The sequence below is a fragment of the Ischnura elegans genome, chromosome 2 (assembly GCF_921293095.1).
Source record: "Ischnura elegans chromosome 2, ioIscEleg1.1, whole genome shotgun sequence".
NCBI classification, from domain to species: domain Eukaryota; kingdom Metazoa; phylum Arthropoda; class Insecta; order Odonata; family Coenagrionidae; genus Ischnura; species Ischnura elegans.
The window spans coordinates 42,543,364-42,568,366 of record NC_060247.1 but is presented as its reverse complement, the minus strand read 5'-3'; the positions used below and the strand labels follow the sequence as shown (position 1 = coordinate 42,568,366).

The following is a 25,003-nucleotide window of genomic DNA, read 5'->3' as shown; positions in this document are numbered from 1 at the left end:
TTTTTGGTGAGTTCTTCTTCACTCTTTCAACTGTAGAAGCTTAATGTTCCTTCCACCATTCTGTTCCCCGCCCACTCCCCACCTCTTTGCCTTCCACCTTCCCCACCTACTTACATCTGGATATTTAAGGACTATCAGTATGTGCATTTGTAACCACCTGATGATGATGCTAAGTCGTTCTAACCCAGGTCATGTTCAAGTTTTTTTTATTTATGTGGTGTAGTAAAAGTTTCCTCACTGAATAAATTTGGCAATGGAATACCACAAAGTTTCCCAAGATCGTGTTTTATTCCAAAAAGAACAGTACTTACTCTGCAAGGCACTAAGTCGATGACGGCAGTTATATAGAGCAACAGATAACAATATAATTAGCACCACTGCTCCCAGAAGTCCGGCTCCCACAAAAATGTACAGTTGACTGTTACTGGAGAATGATGTTTCAGGTGTAGTGACGTCTTCTCCACCACTGGGCACTCTGTTTCCACCATCATCATCTTCTTTTGTTGGCACTGACTCAGATTCTGAGGAATAGCAATTTTATAATAAAAATGATGAAAAATTGAAATCTTACAAAAATACTCTCAAAATCTATGTTTCAAGTAGAATTTACACACTCTTCACAACTTAGCTAGGCAAAAGACAGCTCGATCAACACATATATTGTCCAAAAATGTGGAATTCTTCATGGGAACTCGTTCTCAACTCTACCATTAACGATACTATAAAGCAACTAATTATTACAGCAACTAAGTTACACCAAAATATAAAATGAAAGAAAATATATTGTTAGCAGGAGCACAGTGCTAGGATAATGGGAAACACTGTAGATGGTCCAGAGTATGGTAAAAAATTAAAGAAAAAAATAATGCGTCAAAGAGAGTGAAAAAATAATTATTTGAGTTATGAATAAAGCAGTACCTACATGCTTTATCATTGCAATAATCCAGGATCCCTGTCTCAAATAAGAATAAAAAAAGATTCTGGATTGACAATTTCTAAAAATACAGGTATAATAGGTTGTGCCAACTGCTACAAACAATAACTTAACAATTACATAAAAGGTTAAATTAATCGATGAACAACAGCATTGAAACATCTAAAACATTTCACTGATAACATCTTAAATATCATGCCACAGACATGGTTATATTCAGTGCTCTGTTAATTTGATCACGCATAATTTGCATGATTTTCTTGCACATAATTGATGAGGTAAAGCAATTAAACATTGTAATTATTGGACAACATTAAGTATTATGAAGCAACTTTGTTATAGCCAGAAAAATTTGTAAACAGTAGACTTGAAGGGAGGTTAGCTATTTCAGGGGGATTAATTTAGAGAAGGTATACCAAAAAAAACATACCACACATTTTGGAGGGATTTGAACCACTTGACTCGACCACCCTGCTCACTATGTCCTTGTGACAAACAATGTTAAATGCGACAAAGAGGACACACTGTAGGTGCTGATGAGTCTTACAAAAGATAATGTGAAAGTTTCTAGCACCCTTAAATGTATTTGGAAATACATTAGTGTACGAGGGCTATTCACAAAGAATGGAACGTTTTCGTTTGCCATCAAACTATGCACCCCCCAGTCGCGTATATCTTGCTGTCCGTGTGCCTGTCACATATGCCAGCGTCCAGCCTTGACAACGAGAACGTCTTTGCACTGCCCATTTTTTCGATAAACAAATGGAAAATGAGCTCTGCAGTTAAAAATCCAGCCAATTGCTAGGCGTGTTCAGTGATACATTTTTTATTGGCCGAAAACTTCGAACCAATAGAAAACTATCGTCAAGTGAGTGAAGTGTACAGAGAAAATGTAATGAATGAAAGTTCTATCCGGAAATGGTGCATTATGTTTAAAAATGGCCAAACTAACATTCACAACGAAGAGAAGAGCAGACGTCCAACATTGTGACTGACAAACCAGTCACTAAAGTCGATGAAAAGGTTCGTGAAAAAAGCCGTTTCACAATAATGGAGTTTTCACTTTGTTTCCCACAAGTTTCAAGGATTTTCCTGATTTAAATGGTAACGCAAAGGCTTGGCTACCACAAATTTTATGCAAGATGAATTCAGAAAATCTTACAGACCACCAGAAAGGCCAGCAAAAACCAAGAAATCCAGAAGGTCTTTGCACCGCACCCAAGAACTCCTTAATGCTTTCCAATGTGAGGTTGTCCCTCATTTGCACTATGGTCTCAGTCTTGCACAATTCAAACATCACTTTTTTCCAAGAATGAAGACCTGGCCAGCAGCACAGCAACTTGATGACAATAACGGGCGCTGGATGCATGTCACTGAGTGGCTGAGATCGCAGGTGGCAAAATTCTATGATGAAGGAATTTCGAAGCATGTCCACCGATATGATAAGAGTCCCAATCTGTTAGGTGGTCATGTAGAAAAGTAGTATTTTGTCGCTCTTTCAGATGCATGTGTTAAAATCTTTTTACTATACTTAGTTTTTATTTTTATTCCAAAACGTTCCTTACTTTGCGAATAGCCCTCGTAGATGCAAACATAAGTCTAATAGAACTTACCAAATGTCTTGGCAGTCAATATTGCACTGGATTCAGAAACACCAGCACTGCTGTAAGACTTGACCTGAATATCATATGATGTCCCAGGAAGAAGGTGAGTGATAATGTACGAGCGGGTATTTGCATCAGCAGAAGCCTTAGTGTATTCTCCAGCATTTGTGGTAGCACGGTAATAAATAAAAAATCCCTCAATTGGAATTGTATCCGTGTCCAAAAACTATAAAGAAAGAGATAAACAAATGAGGAAAGGTCAGAACTGAAAAATTAACAGCTGAAGACAGATTTAACATGATAGATTTTGCATTAAAAGACAACTGAAAAAAACTCTGTAGTTATGATTACTAACCTCCCATTCAATTTTGATAGCAGATGGACTAATCACTTCAGTGACAGTCAACTTTGGTGGATATGGGGGCTTCTTGAAAGTACGCTCCTGCATATGAAATCTTATTGAGTTTGGTCCCAGGAGATTATCATTGTTGGTATACACAGCAGCAATTCGGAATCTGGAAGTAAAAAAGTGAAATAATGACTCGATACTAACATATTCAGCTCAAGCTGGTGACCAATATATGGTCTGTAAGTACATAGCTATGTGTCCAATCCTTGATCCAAAAATTAATCTTTTCTACGCATAAATGTTGTCCTGCCTGTGAAAAATACCATGAATTTACCAAAACAAGAAAACTAAAAATTATCCAGATACAAATTCGTCCACTCACTCGTCATTGTTGAATTCTATCAGAATTTTTAAGTAATTCAGACTGATTTTACTTTTTAACCCTTTCACACATTTGAGGCGAGGATTTTCTTTGCAAAATGAACGAAGGGCACACCGGTGCGTCATCAGTTTTTCAACACAAACGAACAAAAGTCGCGTCTGAGCGGTGCAAGATGGAGGAAAATGACCACCGCGGACACAATAGACCCAGCTTCTTGGTTGCACCTCGAGACCCAGCTTAGCGTGTGCCTAGGCCCTTCCTTGGCCACTCAGATCAAACCTTTCCCATCCTCTCCGCATGATCACCCATTGCTATTTGCAGTGTTTTTTTTTCAAAAAAATATTTGTTGCTTATCTTATACCTAAATTTAAAGTTAGAAATGAGTTCATCTATTTTCGCTTATCACATGGAAATTTCAAACGGAGTTCTAGCATTAATATCAATGGAGTTCCGTTCAGTTTCAAATCAGTCAATATGGAATATAAATATACTAAATCCATATGAATGCCAAGGCTTTAACATTTCTTCACTATCAGAAAAACACAGGGAACTCATTTTATATATTAAAATATCAATGGGAACAACAAATATTTGTTCATATAAAACATGGCTATTTCAGTCAATTGACCATGGACTTGCCCTGTGAAGGAGACTTTTAATCCTTCTATCCGACAGCAGCCAAGGAAAGGGAATAGTGTCCTGCTGAGTGTGTTCCTTGGGTTGGGTGCAAACTTCTGCCTTCCATTTATACAAGAGAGCTTTGTAGAGGGGAGTGCAAATAATTTTCCAGAGGAATTTAAGTATACTGGGAATAGCCATGGCGATATCTTTACAGCAATACACAAATTGTGCAAAAAATCCACTGAGAAAAAAATTCACCTTGACCTTGACTTTTTTTTCTCTGAGAATTTTTCCCACAATTTGTGCATTGCGGGTGACTCCTGTAAAGTTATCGCCGTGGCTAGTTCTGGTTTTTTTCATCTAAACTTCGTCTTCGTCTAGAGCGAACACCTCTTTGTGTTCGAAGTTCGCGCTTTGTTCTCCAGCTGTGGCGCCGTGCGCATGATTTGGACTGCTTGCGGTATCATATGCTCAGTAGTCCATAAGACCAAGTCCAGCATAGTCCACAAATTTCCACAGGAGAGAATGATGCCTCAGTAGCTTCACTGGCTAAAGCACTCGGCTGGGAATTGAGGGATCCAAGTTCGAATCCCGGTCAAGGCGAATGATTTTTTTCTCTGTGGATTTTTCACACAATTTTCAAGAGGTTCATAACATGGAAGAATTTCCCACCACGAGGCTCTGGCACTAGTGATGGTATAAACGAGTCTTTTTGTGGAGCTGCCTCACCGGTCACAGCACACTCCAGAGAGCCGCTCGCACAGTGCAACTCAGTAAATCGTTTCTGGGTTGAGGGGAGGGGGGAAGAGGGGAAGGTGGTGAGGGGGGGAATTATGAGTGAACATTTTATATGAAACATTTCCTAGATCATAATTTGAAAAATTGATTTCAAATCAATCAAATATTGCAAAGTCAAAATTGTTAACAGGTGATGTAACTTAGGAATCATTTCTGCTGATACGATATATCTTTCATGGAAGACGGAAAATGTACTCCGTCCTGTGCTTAGAGATGACGACAATTTAAAAAATTCTGTTGTAACAATATATTCTCTTGCAAATTACATGATCATGTTAACAATTCATAATTAATTTCATTGATTAATCTTAGTTGCTTGCGTTAGAAAAAATTTTCATTCTTGTCTCGTATTATTTTCATAATTTTGCCGTCGACAAAAACTTTTACATAAGCACCTTTAACTATTTTTCTTACACAATGCATAGAAAATGCAGGAGAGAGAATTACAATAAGGGTGAGATAATATGAGATTCTTTAGAGAAATACCAAGAAAATTAATCATGAGAATCTTTCAAGCAACGTGAAAATGTGAGCAGTGGGCTACCCGCGAAAAGTGCCATATGCTCCCTTTGACCCGCCAAACATGCGATGAGCCTCATGCGGAAAATGTATGTGGAAGGAGTCGTGTGCACATGGAGCGAGACTTCCACCGCTCACGATTCCAACCCTCACAGTGTGCTCTGAGGGAGTCGTGAGCACCGGGAGTCTGACTTCACCACGCACAATTCCAGCGCACACTGTTCACAGTGGGAGTTGTGCGTAAATGGAGTGCAACTCACACCGCTCATGACTCCAACACGCACAGTGTGAGCTGAGGGAGTCACAACTCACCAAATAAGGCACTCTCACCTCACAGCTGAATCTCATGAGTCACACATTTGAACTGAACAGTGCCCATCACTATCCGGCACGAAAGGGCAAATATAACACTTTAAAAGAAAAATTAATTACCTGTAAACATTATTCACTTTCAAGTTTCGGACTTCATAACTGCGAATATGGGGCGGAATATCATCATCTATTGTATTCCACCCAGATATATGCCCAGGTCCCAAGTCTCGATACTGTACTTTAAAAAATTGTATTTTCAGTCCATCATTCTCTGGCACTTTCCATCTCACCATAACAGATTCATCAGTGAGAGGTGTTATAATAGGTTGGGAAGGAGGAACCATCACAGCTGAAATAGAAACAAAAAAATGAATTTCTTCCAGAATTGAAACATTAATTAAGGCATTACTATTTCATCCTAGCAGGCAGGCAAGAGAAGAAAGTTCCCTACCACTAGAAGCCCAACAAAGCATGAGCCATAAGCCAAGGTCACGCATCATCTAGTTGGAATGAACAAATATTGCTTTTTGTTGGAGGTGTCATTCATTTAATTTCTCTTTGATAGGAGGTTTAAACTGGGAAGTGGCCAGTGGCACTTTTGCAGATAGAGTAGTAATTTGAATACCTCTTATAGCAACATGAATTAATTTATTTTAGCTGCCATTCCTGTTACAGAATGGACTACATCCAAATAACTCTCAAGGAAAAAAAATAGGACTGGCGGGTAAAAAATTTAGAGGGAATATTCTTATATTCATAATTCATAGGTACAATCTCAACATAATTTAAAGGTAGAATCTGAGTATGAGAATTAGAGTGACGATATCATCCATATCACTTTTAATGTTACATAGAACAATTCGTCAACGAAGAAACTTAAGCAAAATATAAGACTGTCGATTTAATGCTCTAGTTCACTAAATATTTTTCCATCAACTGCAATTTAGCTCTCCATATTTTAACATAGACAAGGGTTCTCCATGACAATAACATCTTTCATTCATAATTTACTGTTACATCATAGGTTAAACTATTAAACTGAAAATGTTAAAAAGCAGTTTCTTTATTCATTTTGGTCGTAAAGCTCAAACCCTACAAAATAAACACCAACTGGATGAGCAACTTATTAGGAACTATTAGGAAGTCAAAAATGAGAGGTTTCAGTACATATTATTTTTACTTGTGGAAAACAGTGCATATGGTGAGAAATTGCATTGGTTCACATGTTTGCAAGTTCCTAATTGGAGCCTTTTCCTTGAATATTATATGTAAAATTTGGACTTAAAGATAGATACTATTTGATCATTTGGAAAATACATAGATACTACTTGTTCATTCGTAAAATAGGCACCATTTGATCATTTATTTCAATCACTGCTCAGTGCACTAATGATCCATGCTCAAAGCACTAATTTTGACTGTACACTTTCCCAATTATTTAGAGACCAATCACTTGATTGCTGACTTACAAGCATTTTATGCATACAATCAGGTTGGCAAATAGTTCCAACTGGAAAATAATTCATTTTTATTTGCATCGATAACTGAAGTACTGATGGGCATAATATATCCAGTGAAATATCATTCAGCTGCCTGAAAAGCCCATGACAGTTATAGTATATCCAAAGGCAATTTTGATATCTCAACCTGTTTTACCGTCACAAAGCTGTGAATGCAATGCATAAGTCCAACAGTCCTTGAGATGGCTGTTTCTGGAGGATTATACCATTTCATATTGTATTTCAATGGATAAAAATTTAACATACCTTCCCGGTGTTTCTTATCTTTACGCCTCCCCTTCACTTTGCGAGTTTTATTTTTCTTTTTCGGCCCATGTTTTCTGCCACCAGAAGAGGGAGTAGGAGGCAGCAGTGGATCCTCCAAAGCCTCTGCAATGGCAAATTACATCATACATATTTAACAAACATAACATTCAGTGTTATCATTTTCAGGATTGATGTACCTTAAAATACTCGTAACCCAATTTGTAACTGTTTAATTGTGCGTTCCCAGGTATATACTGGTAACTCAGTAGAGAGAGGGAAAAAAAGTACTGAAATTCTATTTATTAATTTTCCCTGCAACACCCATTTCCCCTTGATATGTAGTGTGTTGCTATGTTCCCCAACAACACACATTTGGATATACATATGTATTTATATTGTATTTCCATGGGTCACATACATATGTATTTTTGTTATGTATTACATCTGCAATACATGTGTATTATTGAATGTATTTCCTTCGTATTCATAAGTAAGTGGTACGTGTTACACGATAAATACATTTGTAATGTTGTGTATTTTTGAAATTTGAATACTTATGTAAATGTGGTAAAAAATACACAAAAAATACAAATGTAAATATCGTGAAACACGTACCACTTTTACATATGCATGAATACAGAGGAAATACATATGTAAATGTGGTCAAAAATACACAAAATATACATTATGTATATTTCCTGTAATTTTTGAGAGGTGGATTTTCGTGGCGTCTTGTGAAATGTTCATAAACATTTTTTCCAAAAATAATATGTTCACTGCAAACGCCAGATTTCCTCATTTTAATGATCATTCATCCATTCGAATTTATACCCAGAAAGCTTAAAAATAAATCATATACTGGTCGATATGAGCAAGGGTAGTATGGCGGCCATATTTATGTTAATTTGTAAATGCACGCGAAATACAGACGTATTACATATGTAAAATTCAGTTTCCATCCGCGAAATATACACATGGAAAAATGGTTCATAATACATGAAAAATACAAAAAATAGTTCTTGCACATAGCAAAAGTAAAAGCGAAGTTTAATTTTTTAAACAATATTGTAATATAACTGTTTAAACCAAAAAATTAAATTCTCAATTCTGCGTCTCCACTGTCGCAATAAGCTAGGGAAGTGAGTGGGAGTGATACAGTTATAATCTCGTTAACAGTTAAGCTCGGCATTTCGTTCGAGACTACGAGAACATGCAGTAGGAGGAACTCCGGCTACTGATTTATTGTTAATTTTATATCTGTTTGTATTATTATACGTATTGGAAGAGTTGACATAGTGTTTTAATCCTCGATAACCGGTGCGTGTGGATTGTGTGCTCAACCCGAAGCTATGTTTTGCTGGAAATCTGCTTCAATCCCACACGTTATTGAGATTCGTGCAAGCCAACTCCAACAGTTTCCTATCACTGGATAATTAAGGTAAGGTTTGATTTATCTTTTATTGTGGGTGAAATGATTGATATCACTGTAAACCATGCAAGTAGTTCTCCAGTGTTTCACAAGAGTATTTTCGTATACGCGTATTCTTCAATATTTTTGACTAAAGATGTGCTACTACACGATTAAAACCTCCTATTTATTAGTAATTTGGCAAAATTACGTCGCAATTATATTGTACGCCTACATAGACTACATTAATTATGTTATTTGAGTATATTTTGGATACAACTATTGGTGCAATGTGTTGACCATGGGCGCAATGGGTTACAATTTTTTCTGCTCTTAATTAAGAGCAGAAAAAATTGTTTAAAGGAATGTTTTCGTTCACGTGTGAGTTGTTTTATTGCTGTTTATTACCACAACCTACGGTATTGTAGTTCTTGCATTCCTAGTTATCCTATGCTTTAGTCATAATATCTATGACCGTAGACTTATCAGCGTAGCCTTGTCACTAATAGATTCCCCGAAGTTCCGAACCGTTTTGCCCACTACTTCTAACTATTTAACGAACTAGAAGTATTGGTCGTGTAAAATCGGTTCCCTGAAAGCAAAATGTAATATTTCTTTCATCTTGAAATGCAGTCAATCAAGGTGCATGTCGTCATTATTATTAACACAAGATAAATACGTAACTTTCATGCGAAAGTTTGTCATTACATGTAAGAAAAAGGTGCGTACGGGCCAAATTAATTAATCATAATTTTCTTTTCATGCTCTTTCGCGCATACCCAGCAGGCGACGATGTAAATAGCTTGGCCTGGACAAGAGGAGAATGGATTACGGAAAAAAACGACGAAGCAAAGCCAGAAGACCAGGTGGAATTGTTAATACCGAGGTAATGTTTTAGGGAAAAATTATTTTTATCCATAATGGAGAGGTTTCTTAAAGTTAAGCCTGAAATTATCGGTTATATGAAATTTATTGTTTGAAAATTTGTTATATCACAAGTTTTCTTTTTTCTGTGTGAATCATCCGCTACTAAATCATGGTACTAATATATTAGTATCATGTACTAAATAAGCATACCAATGGATACACTTTTTCCTAGTTAATTTATTTAAAAGTAGTCATATGATCTTTTCTCATATTTCTCATTCTTCCTAAGAGAAAGGCTATTAATTTTGTAAAATGAAAGCATATCCCCAAAATATCTGATTTCTCAAAGGACAAGGTCAAATCTGTGCTAGCTGGGACCTCGACATAATTGGTAAATGAAAATTTTTAAAACTTATGTCTGGAATCTAGCAGAGAAGCCAAACTTTCATTTGCATTCAGAATACAGAATTAGTACTAAAATTACAGACTTCAGAGAATACTGCTGACTGCCTATATGAATGGAAAAAAATAAAATTGAAAGGCCTTGAGCTCCTATTCAGATCTTACAAAAAGATATATTTTTGCATGGCTTTTAAACTTGACTTCTTCTTTTCTCCTTTCAGGAAGTGGCTGATGGTGCAGAGTTGGTTTCCTGAATTCAGGTTTCATCTTGTGCAATGGGTTACAACGTTTGTTCCGTGTTAACATTTTTTTCTATTTTCCAACTCATACAATTGTTTGTACTTGATTTATCTTTGTGCCATTTTTTAAATCTAAGTTTCACCTCCTGTTTGCTGGCCCTTAATGCTTGTTAGCAATATTCATGGCCACACTTGTTCTTTGTGTGAATTATTTTATTTTTCTCTTTGAATAAATGTTTTATTATCTGTATGTTCTGGTTTCCTTATATTTATTCATCCATTTGATCCATATTGATATTAAGTGGATGTGGGTCAGAAAATCAATATGTATAATTCATGTACGAGGGCCTATTCAGATTTACAATTTGTAATACGCACGTATACATACATCCTGAAGGACTTTTGAGCCACTTTTACCTGAAATTTACAGACGTAATACGATTGTATTCCATCTTATACATATGTATATTTCATGTATGGGTAACCAGATTTCCAATTTGTAATACGCATGTATACATACATCCATAGGGACTTTTGAACCACTCTTACGTGAAATATACTGATGTAATACGATCGTATTCCATCTTATACATATGTATTTGGTCACGTATTTTTTGTGTAATATCGATGTAATACAGATGTAATGCAAAAGCCGTGTTATCTGGGTTAGAGTTTTTGTTGTACTTGCAATGAATCCAGTGAGATAGTAAAAGCACATCATCTGATGAGACAGATAAATAAGGCTGACAAAATTCCTCTAAACAACTCGTAACTTATTTCTTAAAAAATGGATTAACATATATCAATGACTATAAAGCCACCCTTTAGTGAAGTACTTTGACTTAATAATATTTATACTCTGTAGTTTCAAAACAAGAGATCACTCATGGCACATTTATAGATAGTGCAAATCCTTAAGGCAAGCTTTCTATCATAATATAATTTCATAGAAGCTAGATAACAGTATGATTCTAGACCACTGAAAAATGATACAAACAAATCTTTAAAATTGGATAGAGCAAATATTCTATTCATCAATATAAAAGTTCAATTTCCAGGAAAAATACCAATAAGTGAGCACTTACACGTTCCATAACCATTCTTGACAGAATTCTTAGAGAAACATGGGTAAATTACTGTCACATATCTAAAAATTCAGTTAAGCAACTTACCCTCATTTCCCAAATCTGTACCAGCAAAATTGCCATTGGAGCCAGCTGTCAACTGCTTTGGACTCACTCTGAGCATTGCAGAGCCAAAAACAGATCCAAGAGAATTTGTGGCAAAGCACTGCACAATGCCAGCATGTCTTAGCTGCACATTTTGTACACTCAACTTCCCACCTAAAATGTAAGGTATAAATTGAGGTGGTGCTTATCAAAGCACAATTGCATATCGAAATCCAACAAATATCATACCTAACCATGTTATAACCATAGAAAAAACCTATTTGAGAATGGCAATAAAAAATTTTTTCAAGAGTTTTAACACTTATGAATATTATTTGAAGTATCATAAAAGCTTAATAAAGATTGGAATTAGTTTGGTCGAAATGCTATATGCAATAAAATTGAACCTCTGAAATGATGGGCTATAAAAATAATTTAGCAAAAAACCTCTCACAAGCAAATAAGTCATACATTTTGTAAACGAAAGAAAATTAATGGCATTTTATAAAAACTTCACCCTAGTGCCCTCAACTCTGTGACACTAAAGCTCACCTTCAACTTTTATTAAGGAGTCATTTTCAACTGACTCTCCATTAAATAGCCATGATATTGATGGAGCTGGCAAGCCTTTGGCCACACAGTCCAATTCTACCATGCCACCTTCTTCAACGTCTGTGTTTACAGGCTCTCTCACTATTGCTGGTGGTTCTGCAACCAAAAAAAAAAGGAAATTAACATCAATCAATTAAGATAAAGAAGACATACTCAAGTAGTAGCCTGGCAAAAAAATAAATTATCACATTGACACTACTATTGATCACAATTGCATGAGGCCTGAGAAAACTTCAAACTATGTATTGATACAAAAAAAATATCTTAATAAATTATCCATATATCAAGTTATCCAAGCTATTTCTACCAATAAATCTTTTAAAATCAAACAGCTGAGCAGCATATGGTTTTAATGACAACAGCATACACTACGAAATAAAAACCATTGGGAAGCCACTGTAAGACTGGCCGCACACAGGATAAGGTACAGCACAGTACGACTTTTGCCTTCAGGTGCCTTCTGTGATGTGGTTTGTATTAAGATGTTGATGGAGACTTTCTCGGGGTGGTGCAGCATGCACAGCAAGGTTTTCGGGTTGACCTCTGCATCGATTTATCTTCATGACGACAGTTTTGCCAGAGTTGCAGCTGGCATCTTCAGGTTCGAAGGGACACTTCAAACCTGAAGACGCCAGCTGAAATGCCAGTGAAACTGTCATCACAAAGATGAATCGACGCAGACGTCAACCCATAAACCTTGCTACGCACGTGGTTTGTATTGGTTTCAATGGAGGTGCTGCACACAATATTGGGCACGGCAAGGCAAGGCGAGCAGCACCGCACAATACTTTGTATGTACTGCCTAGTCAATTTTTATCTGTTGGGCAAAACGCTTCAGACAAATCGCTCTGCGCATGCGTGGGGATCACCGCCACGTGTAGTGCAGTGATAGCAATAGGCAAAAGTAGTGGTTTCTCCTATTGTCTATTTGTTGATTGTGTGACAAGTGAAAAAGGCAAGCCAGGAGGATGAAGGGGTCTCCGTTGATGACGCCAGTTTTGATGTTGATGGGCTGTTGTTCTGGGTGCAAAACAACTGGCCTATTTATGATTCATTCATGAAGGAGCACCATAATGAAGACACCATACAACATTACAAACAGACAAAACAAAATATAATAGAAACTACGCACACTACTTCACTTTTCAGTATACTTAAACCCACTGAAAGCGACAGTGCTCAAGTCGCCAGACCTTGCGCTATGCTGCTCCATCTTATCTTATCATCTTATCTCATCTTCTACTTGCGCTATGCTATAGCATTGGGCAAGGCATGGTGAGGCAAGGTGAAAATGCCTCGCCGTGCTTTTGAGCCTTAGCCGGTGTGCCGCTGGCCAAAGTGCACTAATGTGGAAAAATCCCACAAGAAAAAAATCATTTCCCAGGCCTAAATTGAACCTAGATCTACCTGATTTGAAGACATACCTTTAATAAATTTAGCAAACAAGAGGTCATTGAACTTTTGGAGGCATTCAGGTAACATTAATCCATACCCATAAAGCCATCAAAATCTATTACAGAAGAAAAGGGCTATTGGCAGTTTAATTACCAGAATAAAAGGCAGATATTGAGAGGACTCGATTAAAATTAAGGTTATAGAAAATTATTATCCCTCAGTGAAATTTTCACATCTTAGTTTGAAACATCTAATCACCATCAATCACTCTTGAAAATACCACATTGTTTACATGCAGAGTTGCAGAGAAAAAGGGAAAAGGTAACAGAGTTGCTGGTAACAATTACAATTCATGTACTTTTTACATGTAATTATTACATCAAGAAAATGCAACTAATCCTTATAATCTACTCGTTGCTTTCTGTAAGTAATCGCTACTTATCGACACATAACCTACTAGAGCACATACTTTGAAAAGCTGGGACCGCAGTAAGTGTGCCCCCACGAGTATTAATTTACTTAGTTACCATAATGAGCTCTCTAGTTGCAGCCCAAGGGATATTAGGAATTTTAACTGAATCACTCATAGGAGCCATACAAGAGTTGCATTGGGCAATTTATACCACTTTCAACCCTGCCCTACAGATATGTAAGACAATACAAGATTTTCCCTGCACTCCACCTCTTCCTCTAAAGCCAGACCTTTCATATTTTTCACTACTCGTCATTTAATGCTGCGGGCTATTAATAAAATGCATAGTTTGTCAATACATACAAAGTAAAGAATTCTAAATTGTTCCACCCTTTCCTGCCGGCGCCTACAATTGGAAAACGTTTTTCGTGCTACAAGTAGCATGAGAATATTTTAAACCTGTCTGTACAGAGTTCTCTTTTGGGGTGGAGTTACCCTAGTATTTTCATCCCTCAAATTTGGGACCCAGCCCGTCCCTTACCCCAGTCTCCGGGCTAAACCCTCTAACCCTATCATAGTACAAATCCACGGTCAATTTATTGTGTTACCAGTGTTTTCTCAACCAAACATTGTATTTGATTTTCAATAAGTTCCTCTTCCAAAAGAATGTCTAACATTTTACAGTATTGTGGCATTTAAAATGGATTTCTAACATCAAATACAACAAAGTTAGTAAATACAAGGTAAAAAGGTTCTAAGTCCAGAAGTCGGTAATTTTTAACAATCAAATTTTGTTTAAAAATTAATTACGCACAGAACTAAATGAAGAATTCATTTCAAAGTATAAAAAATTGTAGTAAGTAAAAAAAATATATAATTGAAAAAACTAATGACAATATATCCTCTTCCCCACAGATACCTATGGTGAGGGTGATCATAAATGAGTGGGAGGGTCAGGGTTAATTGCCAAGGAATGGCCCTAAGGACTCACTAAGCTGGGTCTCAGGCTGGGCCTGAATGCATCCCACAATTGCTAGCTCAACGGTAACTTCCCTTCCCTCATGTTGGCCAGAGCCGACATCAGGTTGTTTGCATTGAAAAATCCACAACAGCTATACCCAATGTCAGATCTTCTGCATATGAAAATGCCTGTCGACTTATCCAATTGTTGTGAGTAGACTTTGTGGGACATTTCAAAAATGCTTCTGAAAAGCAATGGTTATTATAGCTTTAACTGTAATGAATTACTTTTCAAAATTATAACTGGTACACAAAACCGATTGCAAATTTTTTTAAGTAACAGAAACTGAGCCCCATTCCAATTTGTACTTTCTCCATCTCTGTTTATAAAGTACATATTTGTATTTCCAATACTTTCCTTTAGCTAAATTTGCACAGAAAATAAATTATTTTAAATCTAAGGGTATCCATAAAACAGAACTTACCCTCAATATTTAGTTGAATAATGACTTCTGGAATTGAACCTGCAGTGTTGCTAGCCTTACACAGATACGTCCCTTCATCGCCGTGAGAAACTTTTATCAACCTCAATCCTGCTGGAATGATTTCCACCCGGTCCTTTGGAAGTTCTCCACCATATTTCTGCCACTTGACTAGAGGAGGAGGATGGCCAACAGGGATGCACTGAAGTGTTACGTTGGACCCTGAAAGGAAATGATATGTCACAACTTTTCACAGATGATGGCACTGCCTTTCATTACCATACCACCTTTCAACTAAGTAGTGTATACTCAAGGACACACTTTTCTTCTGGAGAGTAATCAATTAATAATTGTTATAGTTTTCTTTAGTAACAAAGCACATGCAATAATTTTAAAAAGAATTATTTATTCATACATTCATCAAAAATTTTCCAATCATAAGCAGAAGTTTTTTGCAATTTTTTTCTGTTGTGCAAAGAGCTTTTCATGAGACATTTAAAACTTTCTCAAGCATCAATCATTACAAAGGTACTTGGTCAGTTAAATTTTGTTGAAAAATTATGGTTAATTTCACCTCTTTTAGTTAAATGTGAATTCTACCTTTAGTATCTATGTATTTCGCAAGAAAACATTGACACATATCCCTATTGGAATCCTCTGACTGGTCTGTTATATATAATAGCCATTCATTTGAAGCAAGTTTTCAATACTTTCATGACTGTCTTCAACACTCATTCGATGTTGCCTTCCCCCTCCGTCCTATGAGAAGAGCTGCTTTATCGCATAAAAAACCTTGGGTTACTGACCAAATTCGCCACTTTTCTGTGATGATGAATGAATACAGGGCCATGATGAATACAGGGCCAAAAAAAAAAGAATTATCGGAGATTATTGGAACTTTCCAAAAAATCCTATAACAATGAGAGGGTAATTTCATCTAGTAATAAGTCCAAAACATCTTGGGATATTATTCGAGAGTCAACGGGAAAGTTGCATCAGCACATTCTCCCTAGAATAGCTCAATCCAGTGATAATGCACACATTGATATCACAAATTTAGCAAATGAATTCAGTAACCTTTTTACAATTACACCACCGTTATCCACCTCTCTTACCTCTTCTGCAAACTTGCTCCATAGTCCAGAGTCTAGTGCTTTTTCAATTTTTATTCATCCTTGTACGGAATCGGATTTACAAGCTATAATTTCAACCCTAGCTAACAAAAACTTTTCGGGCCCTGATCACATCCCAGGGAGAATATTATATCTCTCTTATAGATGCATAAAGGAACCTCTTCTATTTCTGATTAATGAATCCCTTACTCAAGGGATTTTCCCATCTTCTCTCAAGCATTCCATTATTAACCCTTTATATAAAAATAAAGGCTGCCCCAATAATTTGGATAACTATAGGCCAATTGCTAAACAAAATGTCTTATCTAAAGTATTTGAAAAAGTATTCTACAACCAATTAATGTCTTTTCTGGATAAATATGCCTTAATCTCCTCAAATCAACACGGCTTCCGTAAAAATCGCTCTACTACATCTGCTCTATTCCATGCCACCGACTTTATTTTGTCATCACTTGACAACAATCAAAAAACTGTAGGAATCTTTTATGATTTCTCCAAGGCATTCGATTTTGTGGATCACTCTCGGCTACTTCGTAAACTTAATTATTTTGGAGTGAGAGGCATTGCCAATAAATGGCTTCAGTCATACCTCAGCAATCGGACACAGGCTGTCTCACTGTCTGTAAATGGCAGTATATACTCCTCCAAAAGTACTTCTACCACCGTAGGAGTTCCTCAGGGTTCAATCTTAGGCCCAATCTTATTTTTAATCTACATAAATGATTTAGCTCATTCCCTCAGTAATATTCCAGCTTCTAAAGTCATATTATATGCTGATGATACGAATATTTTACTTTCTTCTCCAACTCAAAATGACATTATTATGAGCTCCAAAAATGCAAATGATAGTATTTTAAGCTGGTGTACAGCTAATAAATTGATTTTAAACACACAAAAGACACACACTGTTCAATTTTGTGGTAATAGCAATGTTCTCGAGAGCATCCTAATTAGATTGGATAAAAAGTCTATTGAGAACGTGTCCCACACAAAATTCCTTGGTGCATACTTATGTAGTAATATGTCCTATGAGATGAATATTGACTTCTTAGCCAACAAACTAAGTTCAATCTGCTATCTATTAAGACACCTTAGGAACTCTGTTGATTTAAATATTCTTCTTACATTGTATTACGGTATCTTTTATTCTCGAATGTCATACAATATAATTTTTTGGGGCTCATCCCCTCATGCCTCCAAGGTGTTCACATTACAAAAACGTGCAATTAGAATCATTGCAAAAAAACCTTTTGATGCTCCCTCCAAGCCTATTTTTAAAGCACTTAACATTCTTCCACTCCCGTGTGTATATTTATTATCAATTTTAATTTTTGTACGTTATAATCTTGATTTGTTTATGCTCAATTGTGATGTTCACAAATATTAAACTAGGAATTGTAATAACCTTCATTATCATTCCATTAGGACTAACAGATCAAAGCTGGGCCCACGCGAGCTGGGCCTCAGAATTTATAATAAACTTCCTGCGCATTTGAAATCAATTCAGTCGATGGAGTCATTCAAAAGGAAGTTAAAATCTTTTCTTCATGAGAAGAATTATTATTCTGTTAACGAATACCTATTTCATTCCTCCTATTAAGCATTAATATCCTGTGAACATACAATTATTTATAATCTATTATATATATATATATATATGCATTTTTTCCTTTTATGACGTGCCTTATATCTTTTGCTGTAAGGTCTCTAGACAAAATAAATTATTATTATTATTATTATTATTATTACATATTTGCTTGAAAAATTATACGGTAAGATGCAGAATTACCAAAAAAAATTAAATCCTGCTTTCAAATATAAATTTTCATTTTAGAAAATTAGTAGTTACATCGATTATTTACCAACTAAAATAAAAATAAAATAACACAAAAAGATGAACAGATTTGAAGATGAACACAGAGGACAGGTGAAATGAAGGCTTTCAATAATTTTTTTTGAAAAAACGATGAAGCGTATAAATGAAGATTAATAAATAAATAATTAGTTGATGGAAAAGCTACGCTAAAAGTCACATCACTGAGGATTGTCGACTGATAAAGATGATAAATAAAAATAATAAAAATAATGATGATAAAAATAATAATGATAAAAATACACAAATTACAAAGTAAAACATATATGTAAATAGAGAACCAAATTTTGATTAAGCACTTACCAATCACAGCAGTATAATTTAAAGGAGGAGGTGAGAGGAAACGAGGAGGACGAAGCTCAGAAGCAGACTGGCCTGCTCTCACGACATTAAGATAAATACGATGGCGGGAATAAACAGCATTCACAAAATTGGTTGCCTTGCAAGAGTAAACCCCTGAGTCTTGCTCCGTGACTTGGCTAAGCACAAGAGAAGACTCACCAGGGGCCAGCACAATTTGCTTTGACACTGCAAGAAAGAAAAACATTATAAATAGCAATTAAAGATGGCAAACCCTACAAACATATTTATGTAATATGAAAACTCTGATAGCTGAAGTGCTGCCTATATTTATACATCTTCTTTTTAGTAATTGAATTCACCAGACCAAAATTTTCCATTTTACAACTCTTAAGGTAGGACCAGTAGGTAGGTTAAAATAATTTTTTCCAATAAGGATTAAAGGAGACAATTGATAGTAATTATAACTCTTTTGATTGGTTATTAATTTACATATTTCACCTTCAATATGATAATGGGTTACTTCTTTATTTGCTTACATGCTCTACAGATACATACACAGTTTTTGACATTTTTGGCACTCTCAATTATCAATTATCTTTCATTCAAATCAAGTCTAGTCTCAGGAAAGCAATTAGGTACTTAATGAGCCATAATAAAGTTGACATGGGCTTTGCCCTATATGATACAACATGTAGTTAAGCTAAAGAGAGCGAAAGCAGTGGAGGATAATAATTTCTTATGCAAAATGGGAGTTGAAGAATGGGAGAATGAAGTACCTGGGAGTTACGATAACCTCGAACCTCACGTGGGGCGTATTGTGGGAAGATTTTCGGATGAGAAAGTAAAGAAAGGTGCTATTTTCCTCTCGCCCGACCGCACCTTGAATATGCAGCGAGCGTATGGGATCCGGTGCAGAAAGACTTGGGAGAAATGGGAGAAAATCCACAAGGAATTTGCGATTGGTTTAGTCCGGGACATAGTGCATCAACAGGAGTAATTGAAGTTATGTGTTGGCATACTAATTTAACACGGATAATGTGCTGGCCTCATGTTTGGCGGGGTTTACACCAAGGCCATAGTCAGAGAAATTCACTGGGGCAGATAGAGGAGGAGGATTCATTTAGAGACGGTACATAGAAGATTATCAATTATTTTTAACACCTTGATGTCCCTCTCCCACTGGATGTAACATTGGGTAAGACCTTGCCTAACATCCCAGGTTTTGACAGTTCTGACTTGGCCTTCCTGTGCCAGGGGCTTCAAAACAATATCTACACTCAAGCCATCGAGGCTGTTTTCATTTATGAGAGAAGAAAAATAATTGCATTTTTATATTTTTGGGAGGGCATCCCTACCTTCCCCTTGCTATGCCACTGTCAGGTAAAAAGGTTGAAAGACTGGTAACGAGCAAGGTAGTCAGGTAAGAAATGAAAATACCTTCGGTCAGAGATGAATGTAAGGCTACTGTTAAGAAAGTGTTCAATACACCCTGAGAAAGATAAAACAAAAGAAAGGGTACATACAATATCATGTCTAAGTGATAAAACTGCATAGGAAAGCGAGGGTGTGGACTGTAAGCAGGACACAGCAATAAGGTGGTTTCCTATTATTTTCTTATTGCCTAAATCGAAAGATTATTACTCCTGGAATACGTATTTCACACTTTTAGATTTTGAAATGACGATATCTATTTTTAGCAATTAAATGAAAGTGAAAATTTTCAAGCGCTCGAAAATGTGACGGCTAAGTAAGACTGCTGGGAAAACTGCGTGTGACATCATTCTGGTTCCCGCTGCCGCAAGTGCGGTGACCTTGAGTGAGGCTTTGAGCGCTGATACGACGCAGGATGCTAGCAGGTAGCTGAGTACCATAACAGCTGGTAGCGCTTGCCTTAAATAAGGATTATTAATACCTTATCAAACGAAGAAAACTTTCCGACCTTAGCCGGTTTTAATAGGTGATTATTAAGACATGTTTCCCTGAGCTCTGTGCCTCATGCATGCATTGGTAATCTCAGACAATGTAAAACTCCTATCTACGTGCATAGAAACTAGGTCCCTGTGAGGTCACGTGGAGTGGCATTGCATGGGTGCCAATCTGGCCTTTTTCAAATGAGGATAAAATTGACCATTGCCATTCGTCTAAACCGGTATTTCTAAAACCAAAGTATTTGTATATTATGAATACACTAATGGTGGGTAATGAATAACAATGCCTTTCGTTTTCTTTGATGAAGGAAACTACCCTATCGGCTGAAAATCAAATCAGTGAGGAATCATGAACCAGGGTTCTTAGTCCCTTCTCTTCTGTACAGCTTTGGTTGGCTAGAATAGCTTTGGTTGGCTTAACTGTAAACCTGATAATTTCAGCCACTGAGATATCAGACACCTCAAAGATTACAAACCAAAAGCACATCCAGATCTCAAAGATATATACCTACCACCAGAGGCATAGCCACGAATTTTGTTCGGTGGGAGGGTCCAAAACCAGAAGGGAAAATTTTTGAAAAACAGGGTACTAAGTAGAGGGTTTTAATCTAATTATAGCACTTTTCATAATCAAGAAAACTTCATTTTTCAAAGACATCTCTAGTAAATTCACGATTTTTCAATATTTGGTTTTCTTTTGTGATGCAAAGTAAGTGTACTTTTATATTTTAGGGAAGGGGGTTTTGGCCACTGCCTAGCATGATTTCTTCAGGTAAAAAAAATGCTATTTAAGGTCAGATTGACTGATGCCATAGTGTATGAACAGTGAAAAGCCCTTTCTAAACCTGATATGATTGGGAAAAATAGCAATTATGGTGAATCATAAATGGATTACACTCCCAATGGCACTTCTATTATTTACCTTTAGAGTGTGTCCTATTGTGATAAAACTCGACAATAGCAGGAGGCATACTGTACGGGGGGTCGCACTGGAGAGCCACTGTATTTCCGACAGTGACAGTGTAATTCTCATCTTCTTTCTCATCAAACTCTTTAATCTCAATTATAGTGAGCTGGGCAGGATTGGATGCTAGTCTCAGGGCTCCAAATGATGCGATGCACTAAAAAATTCAGAATATGAAAAATATCAATGAATGTTCAAAGTAAAATTAATAATGAGTTATTTAAAGGGTTAGTACATACACACCTAGCAATAATTAAGCAAGGAATACCTATTAAAGAATTCAAATTTTTGCAGGTAAAAGGCATTTTCTGGCAAAAAAAATTCTCAAGTTTTCATTTATCTTGGAATAAAATTTTTCAAAATCTGCACAAAGAGGGGAAAAAATTCACATGCAGTAAATGCTACTCCTTGGCTAAAAATCACACACATTTGAGTAGGTACCCACAAGAAAAGGAAAAAATCACCACATCTCTAAAACACACAGGGGTATTTCTACAAGAGATATACTTGCTTACTACATACTACATCTTAATTTGTTTGTATCACTATTGTTTTTTCATTAGTCCCATACTCAAAAGTGATGAAATTAATACCCCAAATATTGTTTATTTTAAAATTGAAAAAATATTTTTAGAACTTTGATTTGAAGCACCTCATAAAAAAATTCAATGGACCAGTTTTTAATTCTGTAACAATTGTTAAAATTTTGCAGAGCAAGAAAACCATAGTTAATAAGTCCTTCCCTGTTTGATCACTAGTTTAACCAAACATTATATCGATTACATTGCTTTACTGTTACATTCACATACTTCAAGTTAAGGTTACATCTTAATAATGTTTGAGTAAATGCTAAGTAGACATTATAAAAATAAAGCTAAATGATAAGCACCACAAACAATTCTTTATTATTGGATTACCAGAAGCTCTCTGTCACTGAAGCAATGATTGCCACATTAACTTTCCATAAAACTAGGAATGCTAAAATTAATTTAATATGATGCTGATGTTAATAATGAGATGGAAAAATTTCACTGATAAATGGAAAACTTGAAGTCCATGCTATCCTTAAAGGTTTTTTTAGTGGTTTCAGTCTTAAATTTTCATTACTTAAAACGTGAGGGCCATCATAGTTTTAAATAAAAAAAATATTTAAAAAAAGACATCAGAATGGAAACATTTGATTAACTAAAGCCAAGTAATTTAACATTGGAGCAAATGAGATTTAATGAATCCTCATGGGAATGCTAAGCAGTAAATGGAGCTTTTTAGGATGACCATTTCGGTCTACTAGACATTTGAAGGATAAAATTAGAACTAAGGCAGAAATTCCAAATTTCATAGTAATACTTTGATCATAAAATATAAATGAATACATTATAGATTTAAGAATTTTCCAAAGCAACAATGAGAGGGTTCCAACCCTGAAAAAAAAACCTAAAACCCCCCTCAGAGCTCAGAGAAATTTTTAAGTTCACTTAATTGCATTAACATTACTTATAGAATATAGTAAGGATTTATAAAATATCCCTCAGAAAGCCGTAAACCTCCCTATTTATCCTCAAATTTTTTTGGGGAGGGCACACACACTCCCGCTTAACCTGGTGGGTATTCCATATCCCCAGACACCCCAGTATTAGTTGCGCCTAAAACCTCTCCTAGCCTTAATTCCTAGCTGCACCCCTGCTAGGTTCTATAATGGCTGGAGATCATAGAACAGCAGGAGAGTTCAAGATAAGGCCATTGATATCTTTGGAGAAAAAGAAAGACCTGAAAAAAAGTTTCCTACCTGGTAATCCCCAGCTTGCTCCATGTAAATCTTGGGATCCCTGCTGACTTGCACTATTAAGTCGAGCCCATAGAGTCTAGCACTGCCATCTTCCAGGTGGCCCAGGTCATCATCTGCCGCTGTGTAGGGGTCTAGGGTCAACACTTTGCCACGGTGCTTCCATGTTACTTGCTCAGCCGTCACATTCAAGGAGCACTCGAACATGACCTCATCACCAGGAGGCACTGATATTGACTCCGGGCAGCTGCTGAACCTTAACCCCACATCTGCTAGGGTTGGATGATGGCAATGACAACAAAATGTTAGTCAAGGAGTACAAAAGAGAAATTTAGCGACATAAAAAAAACTAGTTTTCCATTTCAATTAAAATTATTTTTCTATGAAAAAAACTTATCTTTTGAAAAATATTCACAGCAACATTTTTATAATGCTCTTGAATGACCTAATATCAAGAACGAAAGCCTCTTAAAGTATAAAAAATGAATGCATAAAGAAAGAAATTAGTAGCATATGTAATGATATTTTCAGTATGCAATTATGCTGTTATTATAATGAGGCATGTTAGAACTTTTATCCCACTAGTTTCCAGTAAGGATTGCTCATCCAGTCATAACTATTGTTCGCTTAAGCATCCGTGAAAATTTAATTTAAGCTATTACACGAGAAAATGATAGTAACGAATATCTATGCCATTTAGACCTTTCATTTGAATAATAATCGAGGAATACCTAGAAGTTGCCAGCTATGTCCAACATTGACAATGGGTAAATGTAATCCATGATATGTTTCTTTCCTACCCACAATCAATTTCACCGTTTAAAAAATAATTCTTAAAAATTATTTAGGAAATAAAAATAAATTGCACGATTCTCTCTGAATATATTTAAACCATTAAAAGATACAGAAATGTCCCGAGAACCCTTGCTGCAGAGCTTCAGCCCTACTATCGGTTGCAAGCTACTGCGGTTAACTAGCAGCTACGTTTGAAGACTTGTATATAAAAAAGATCGCTCATTCGATTTTAAAATTAAGTAAATAAAGAGCAAGCGCACAAGCGGACACGTACACCAACACGTGATAATTCAAATGAGAATATACAAGAGCCCCATTTTAATTCTTTTTCTTAACTTTCTCCGTCTGTCTGTTTCATTGATGGAGAGTTGCAATAGATTTTTAACCTCCTTCCCATCGTCGGATCAGCTTGAAAATTTCCGTAAAGATATGTATCGGATGACAATGCTTAAGGCCTGTGTACACGGTAAATTAACCCGTACGAGTTAATGTCTAAATGTACGAACGCGTGAATGAACACGAAAATGCACCGTGTCAACCACCACTCAACATGTGCGAATGCATGAACGGAAAATATAACCTATTCTAATTTGGTTCGTGCATTCGTACATGTTCAGTTCCGGTCCACAGAAATCATTCACGCAAACACATTAACTTGCATATGTTAATGTATGGTGTAAACAGGCCTTTACACTATTCCTAGGTCTTCCGAGGCAGAATAAGCCATCAATTTTTGATGGAATTTGAAGTGATCACTCAGCTTCAGGGTAAGTTTTAATGATTTCGTTTTTTTTTCAAAAAGCATGTTTTTGTAATCTTTTTATATCCTTTTATTATTTACTATTTTATCTGTTTTTCATTTAGGACCGAAGAGAAGTGGCGCATTTTAATTGGTTTTCAAAAATGTTCGAAGTGCGGCAATCAGGCGAGAGCGATCCACATATTCCTAATATTTGCAATAGAGCATTGAAAAGATATGAATGAAATTGATCA

General features: G+C 36.1%; 1 protein-coding gene across 3 annotated transcripts in view; it reads right to left on the bottom strand.

Moving 5' to 3' along the window:
- Positions 1-25,003, bottom strand: part of LOC124153654 (interference hedgehog-like) — a 120,868-nt gene that overhangs the window by 5,945 nt on the left and 89,920 nt on the right. For 2 of the 3 annotated variants that reach the window (XM_046526948.1, XM_046526949.1), the window contains exons 3-13: positions 23,219-23,487; positions 21,391-21,589; positions 18,541-18,765; positions 15,235-15,453; positions 11,923-12,078; positions 11,374-11,544; positions 7,286-7,408; positions 5,640-5,868; positions 2,894-3,053; positions 2,548-2,764; positions 312-521 (exon numbers count right to left, since the gene is read on the bottom strand). In XM_046526948.1, the coding sequence (XP_046382904.1) occupies positions 312-521; positions 2,548-2,764; positions 2,894-3,053; positions 5,640-5,868; positions 7,286-7,408; positions 11,374-11,544; positions 11,923-12,078; positions 15,235-15,453; positions 18,541-18,765; positions 21,391-21,589; positions 23,219-23,487 (2,178 nt within the window). The remainder of the gene's footprint in view (positions 1-311; positions 522-2,547; positions 2,765-2,893; positions 3,054-5,639; positions 5,869-7,285; positions 7,409-11,373; positions 11,545-11,922; positions 12,079-15,234; positions 15,454-18,540; positions 18,766-21,390; positions 21,590-23,218; positions 23,488-25,003) is intronic. The other variant, XM_046526950.1, reaches the window with a different exon arrangement.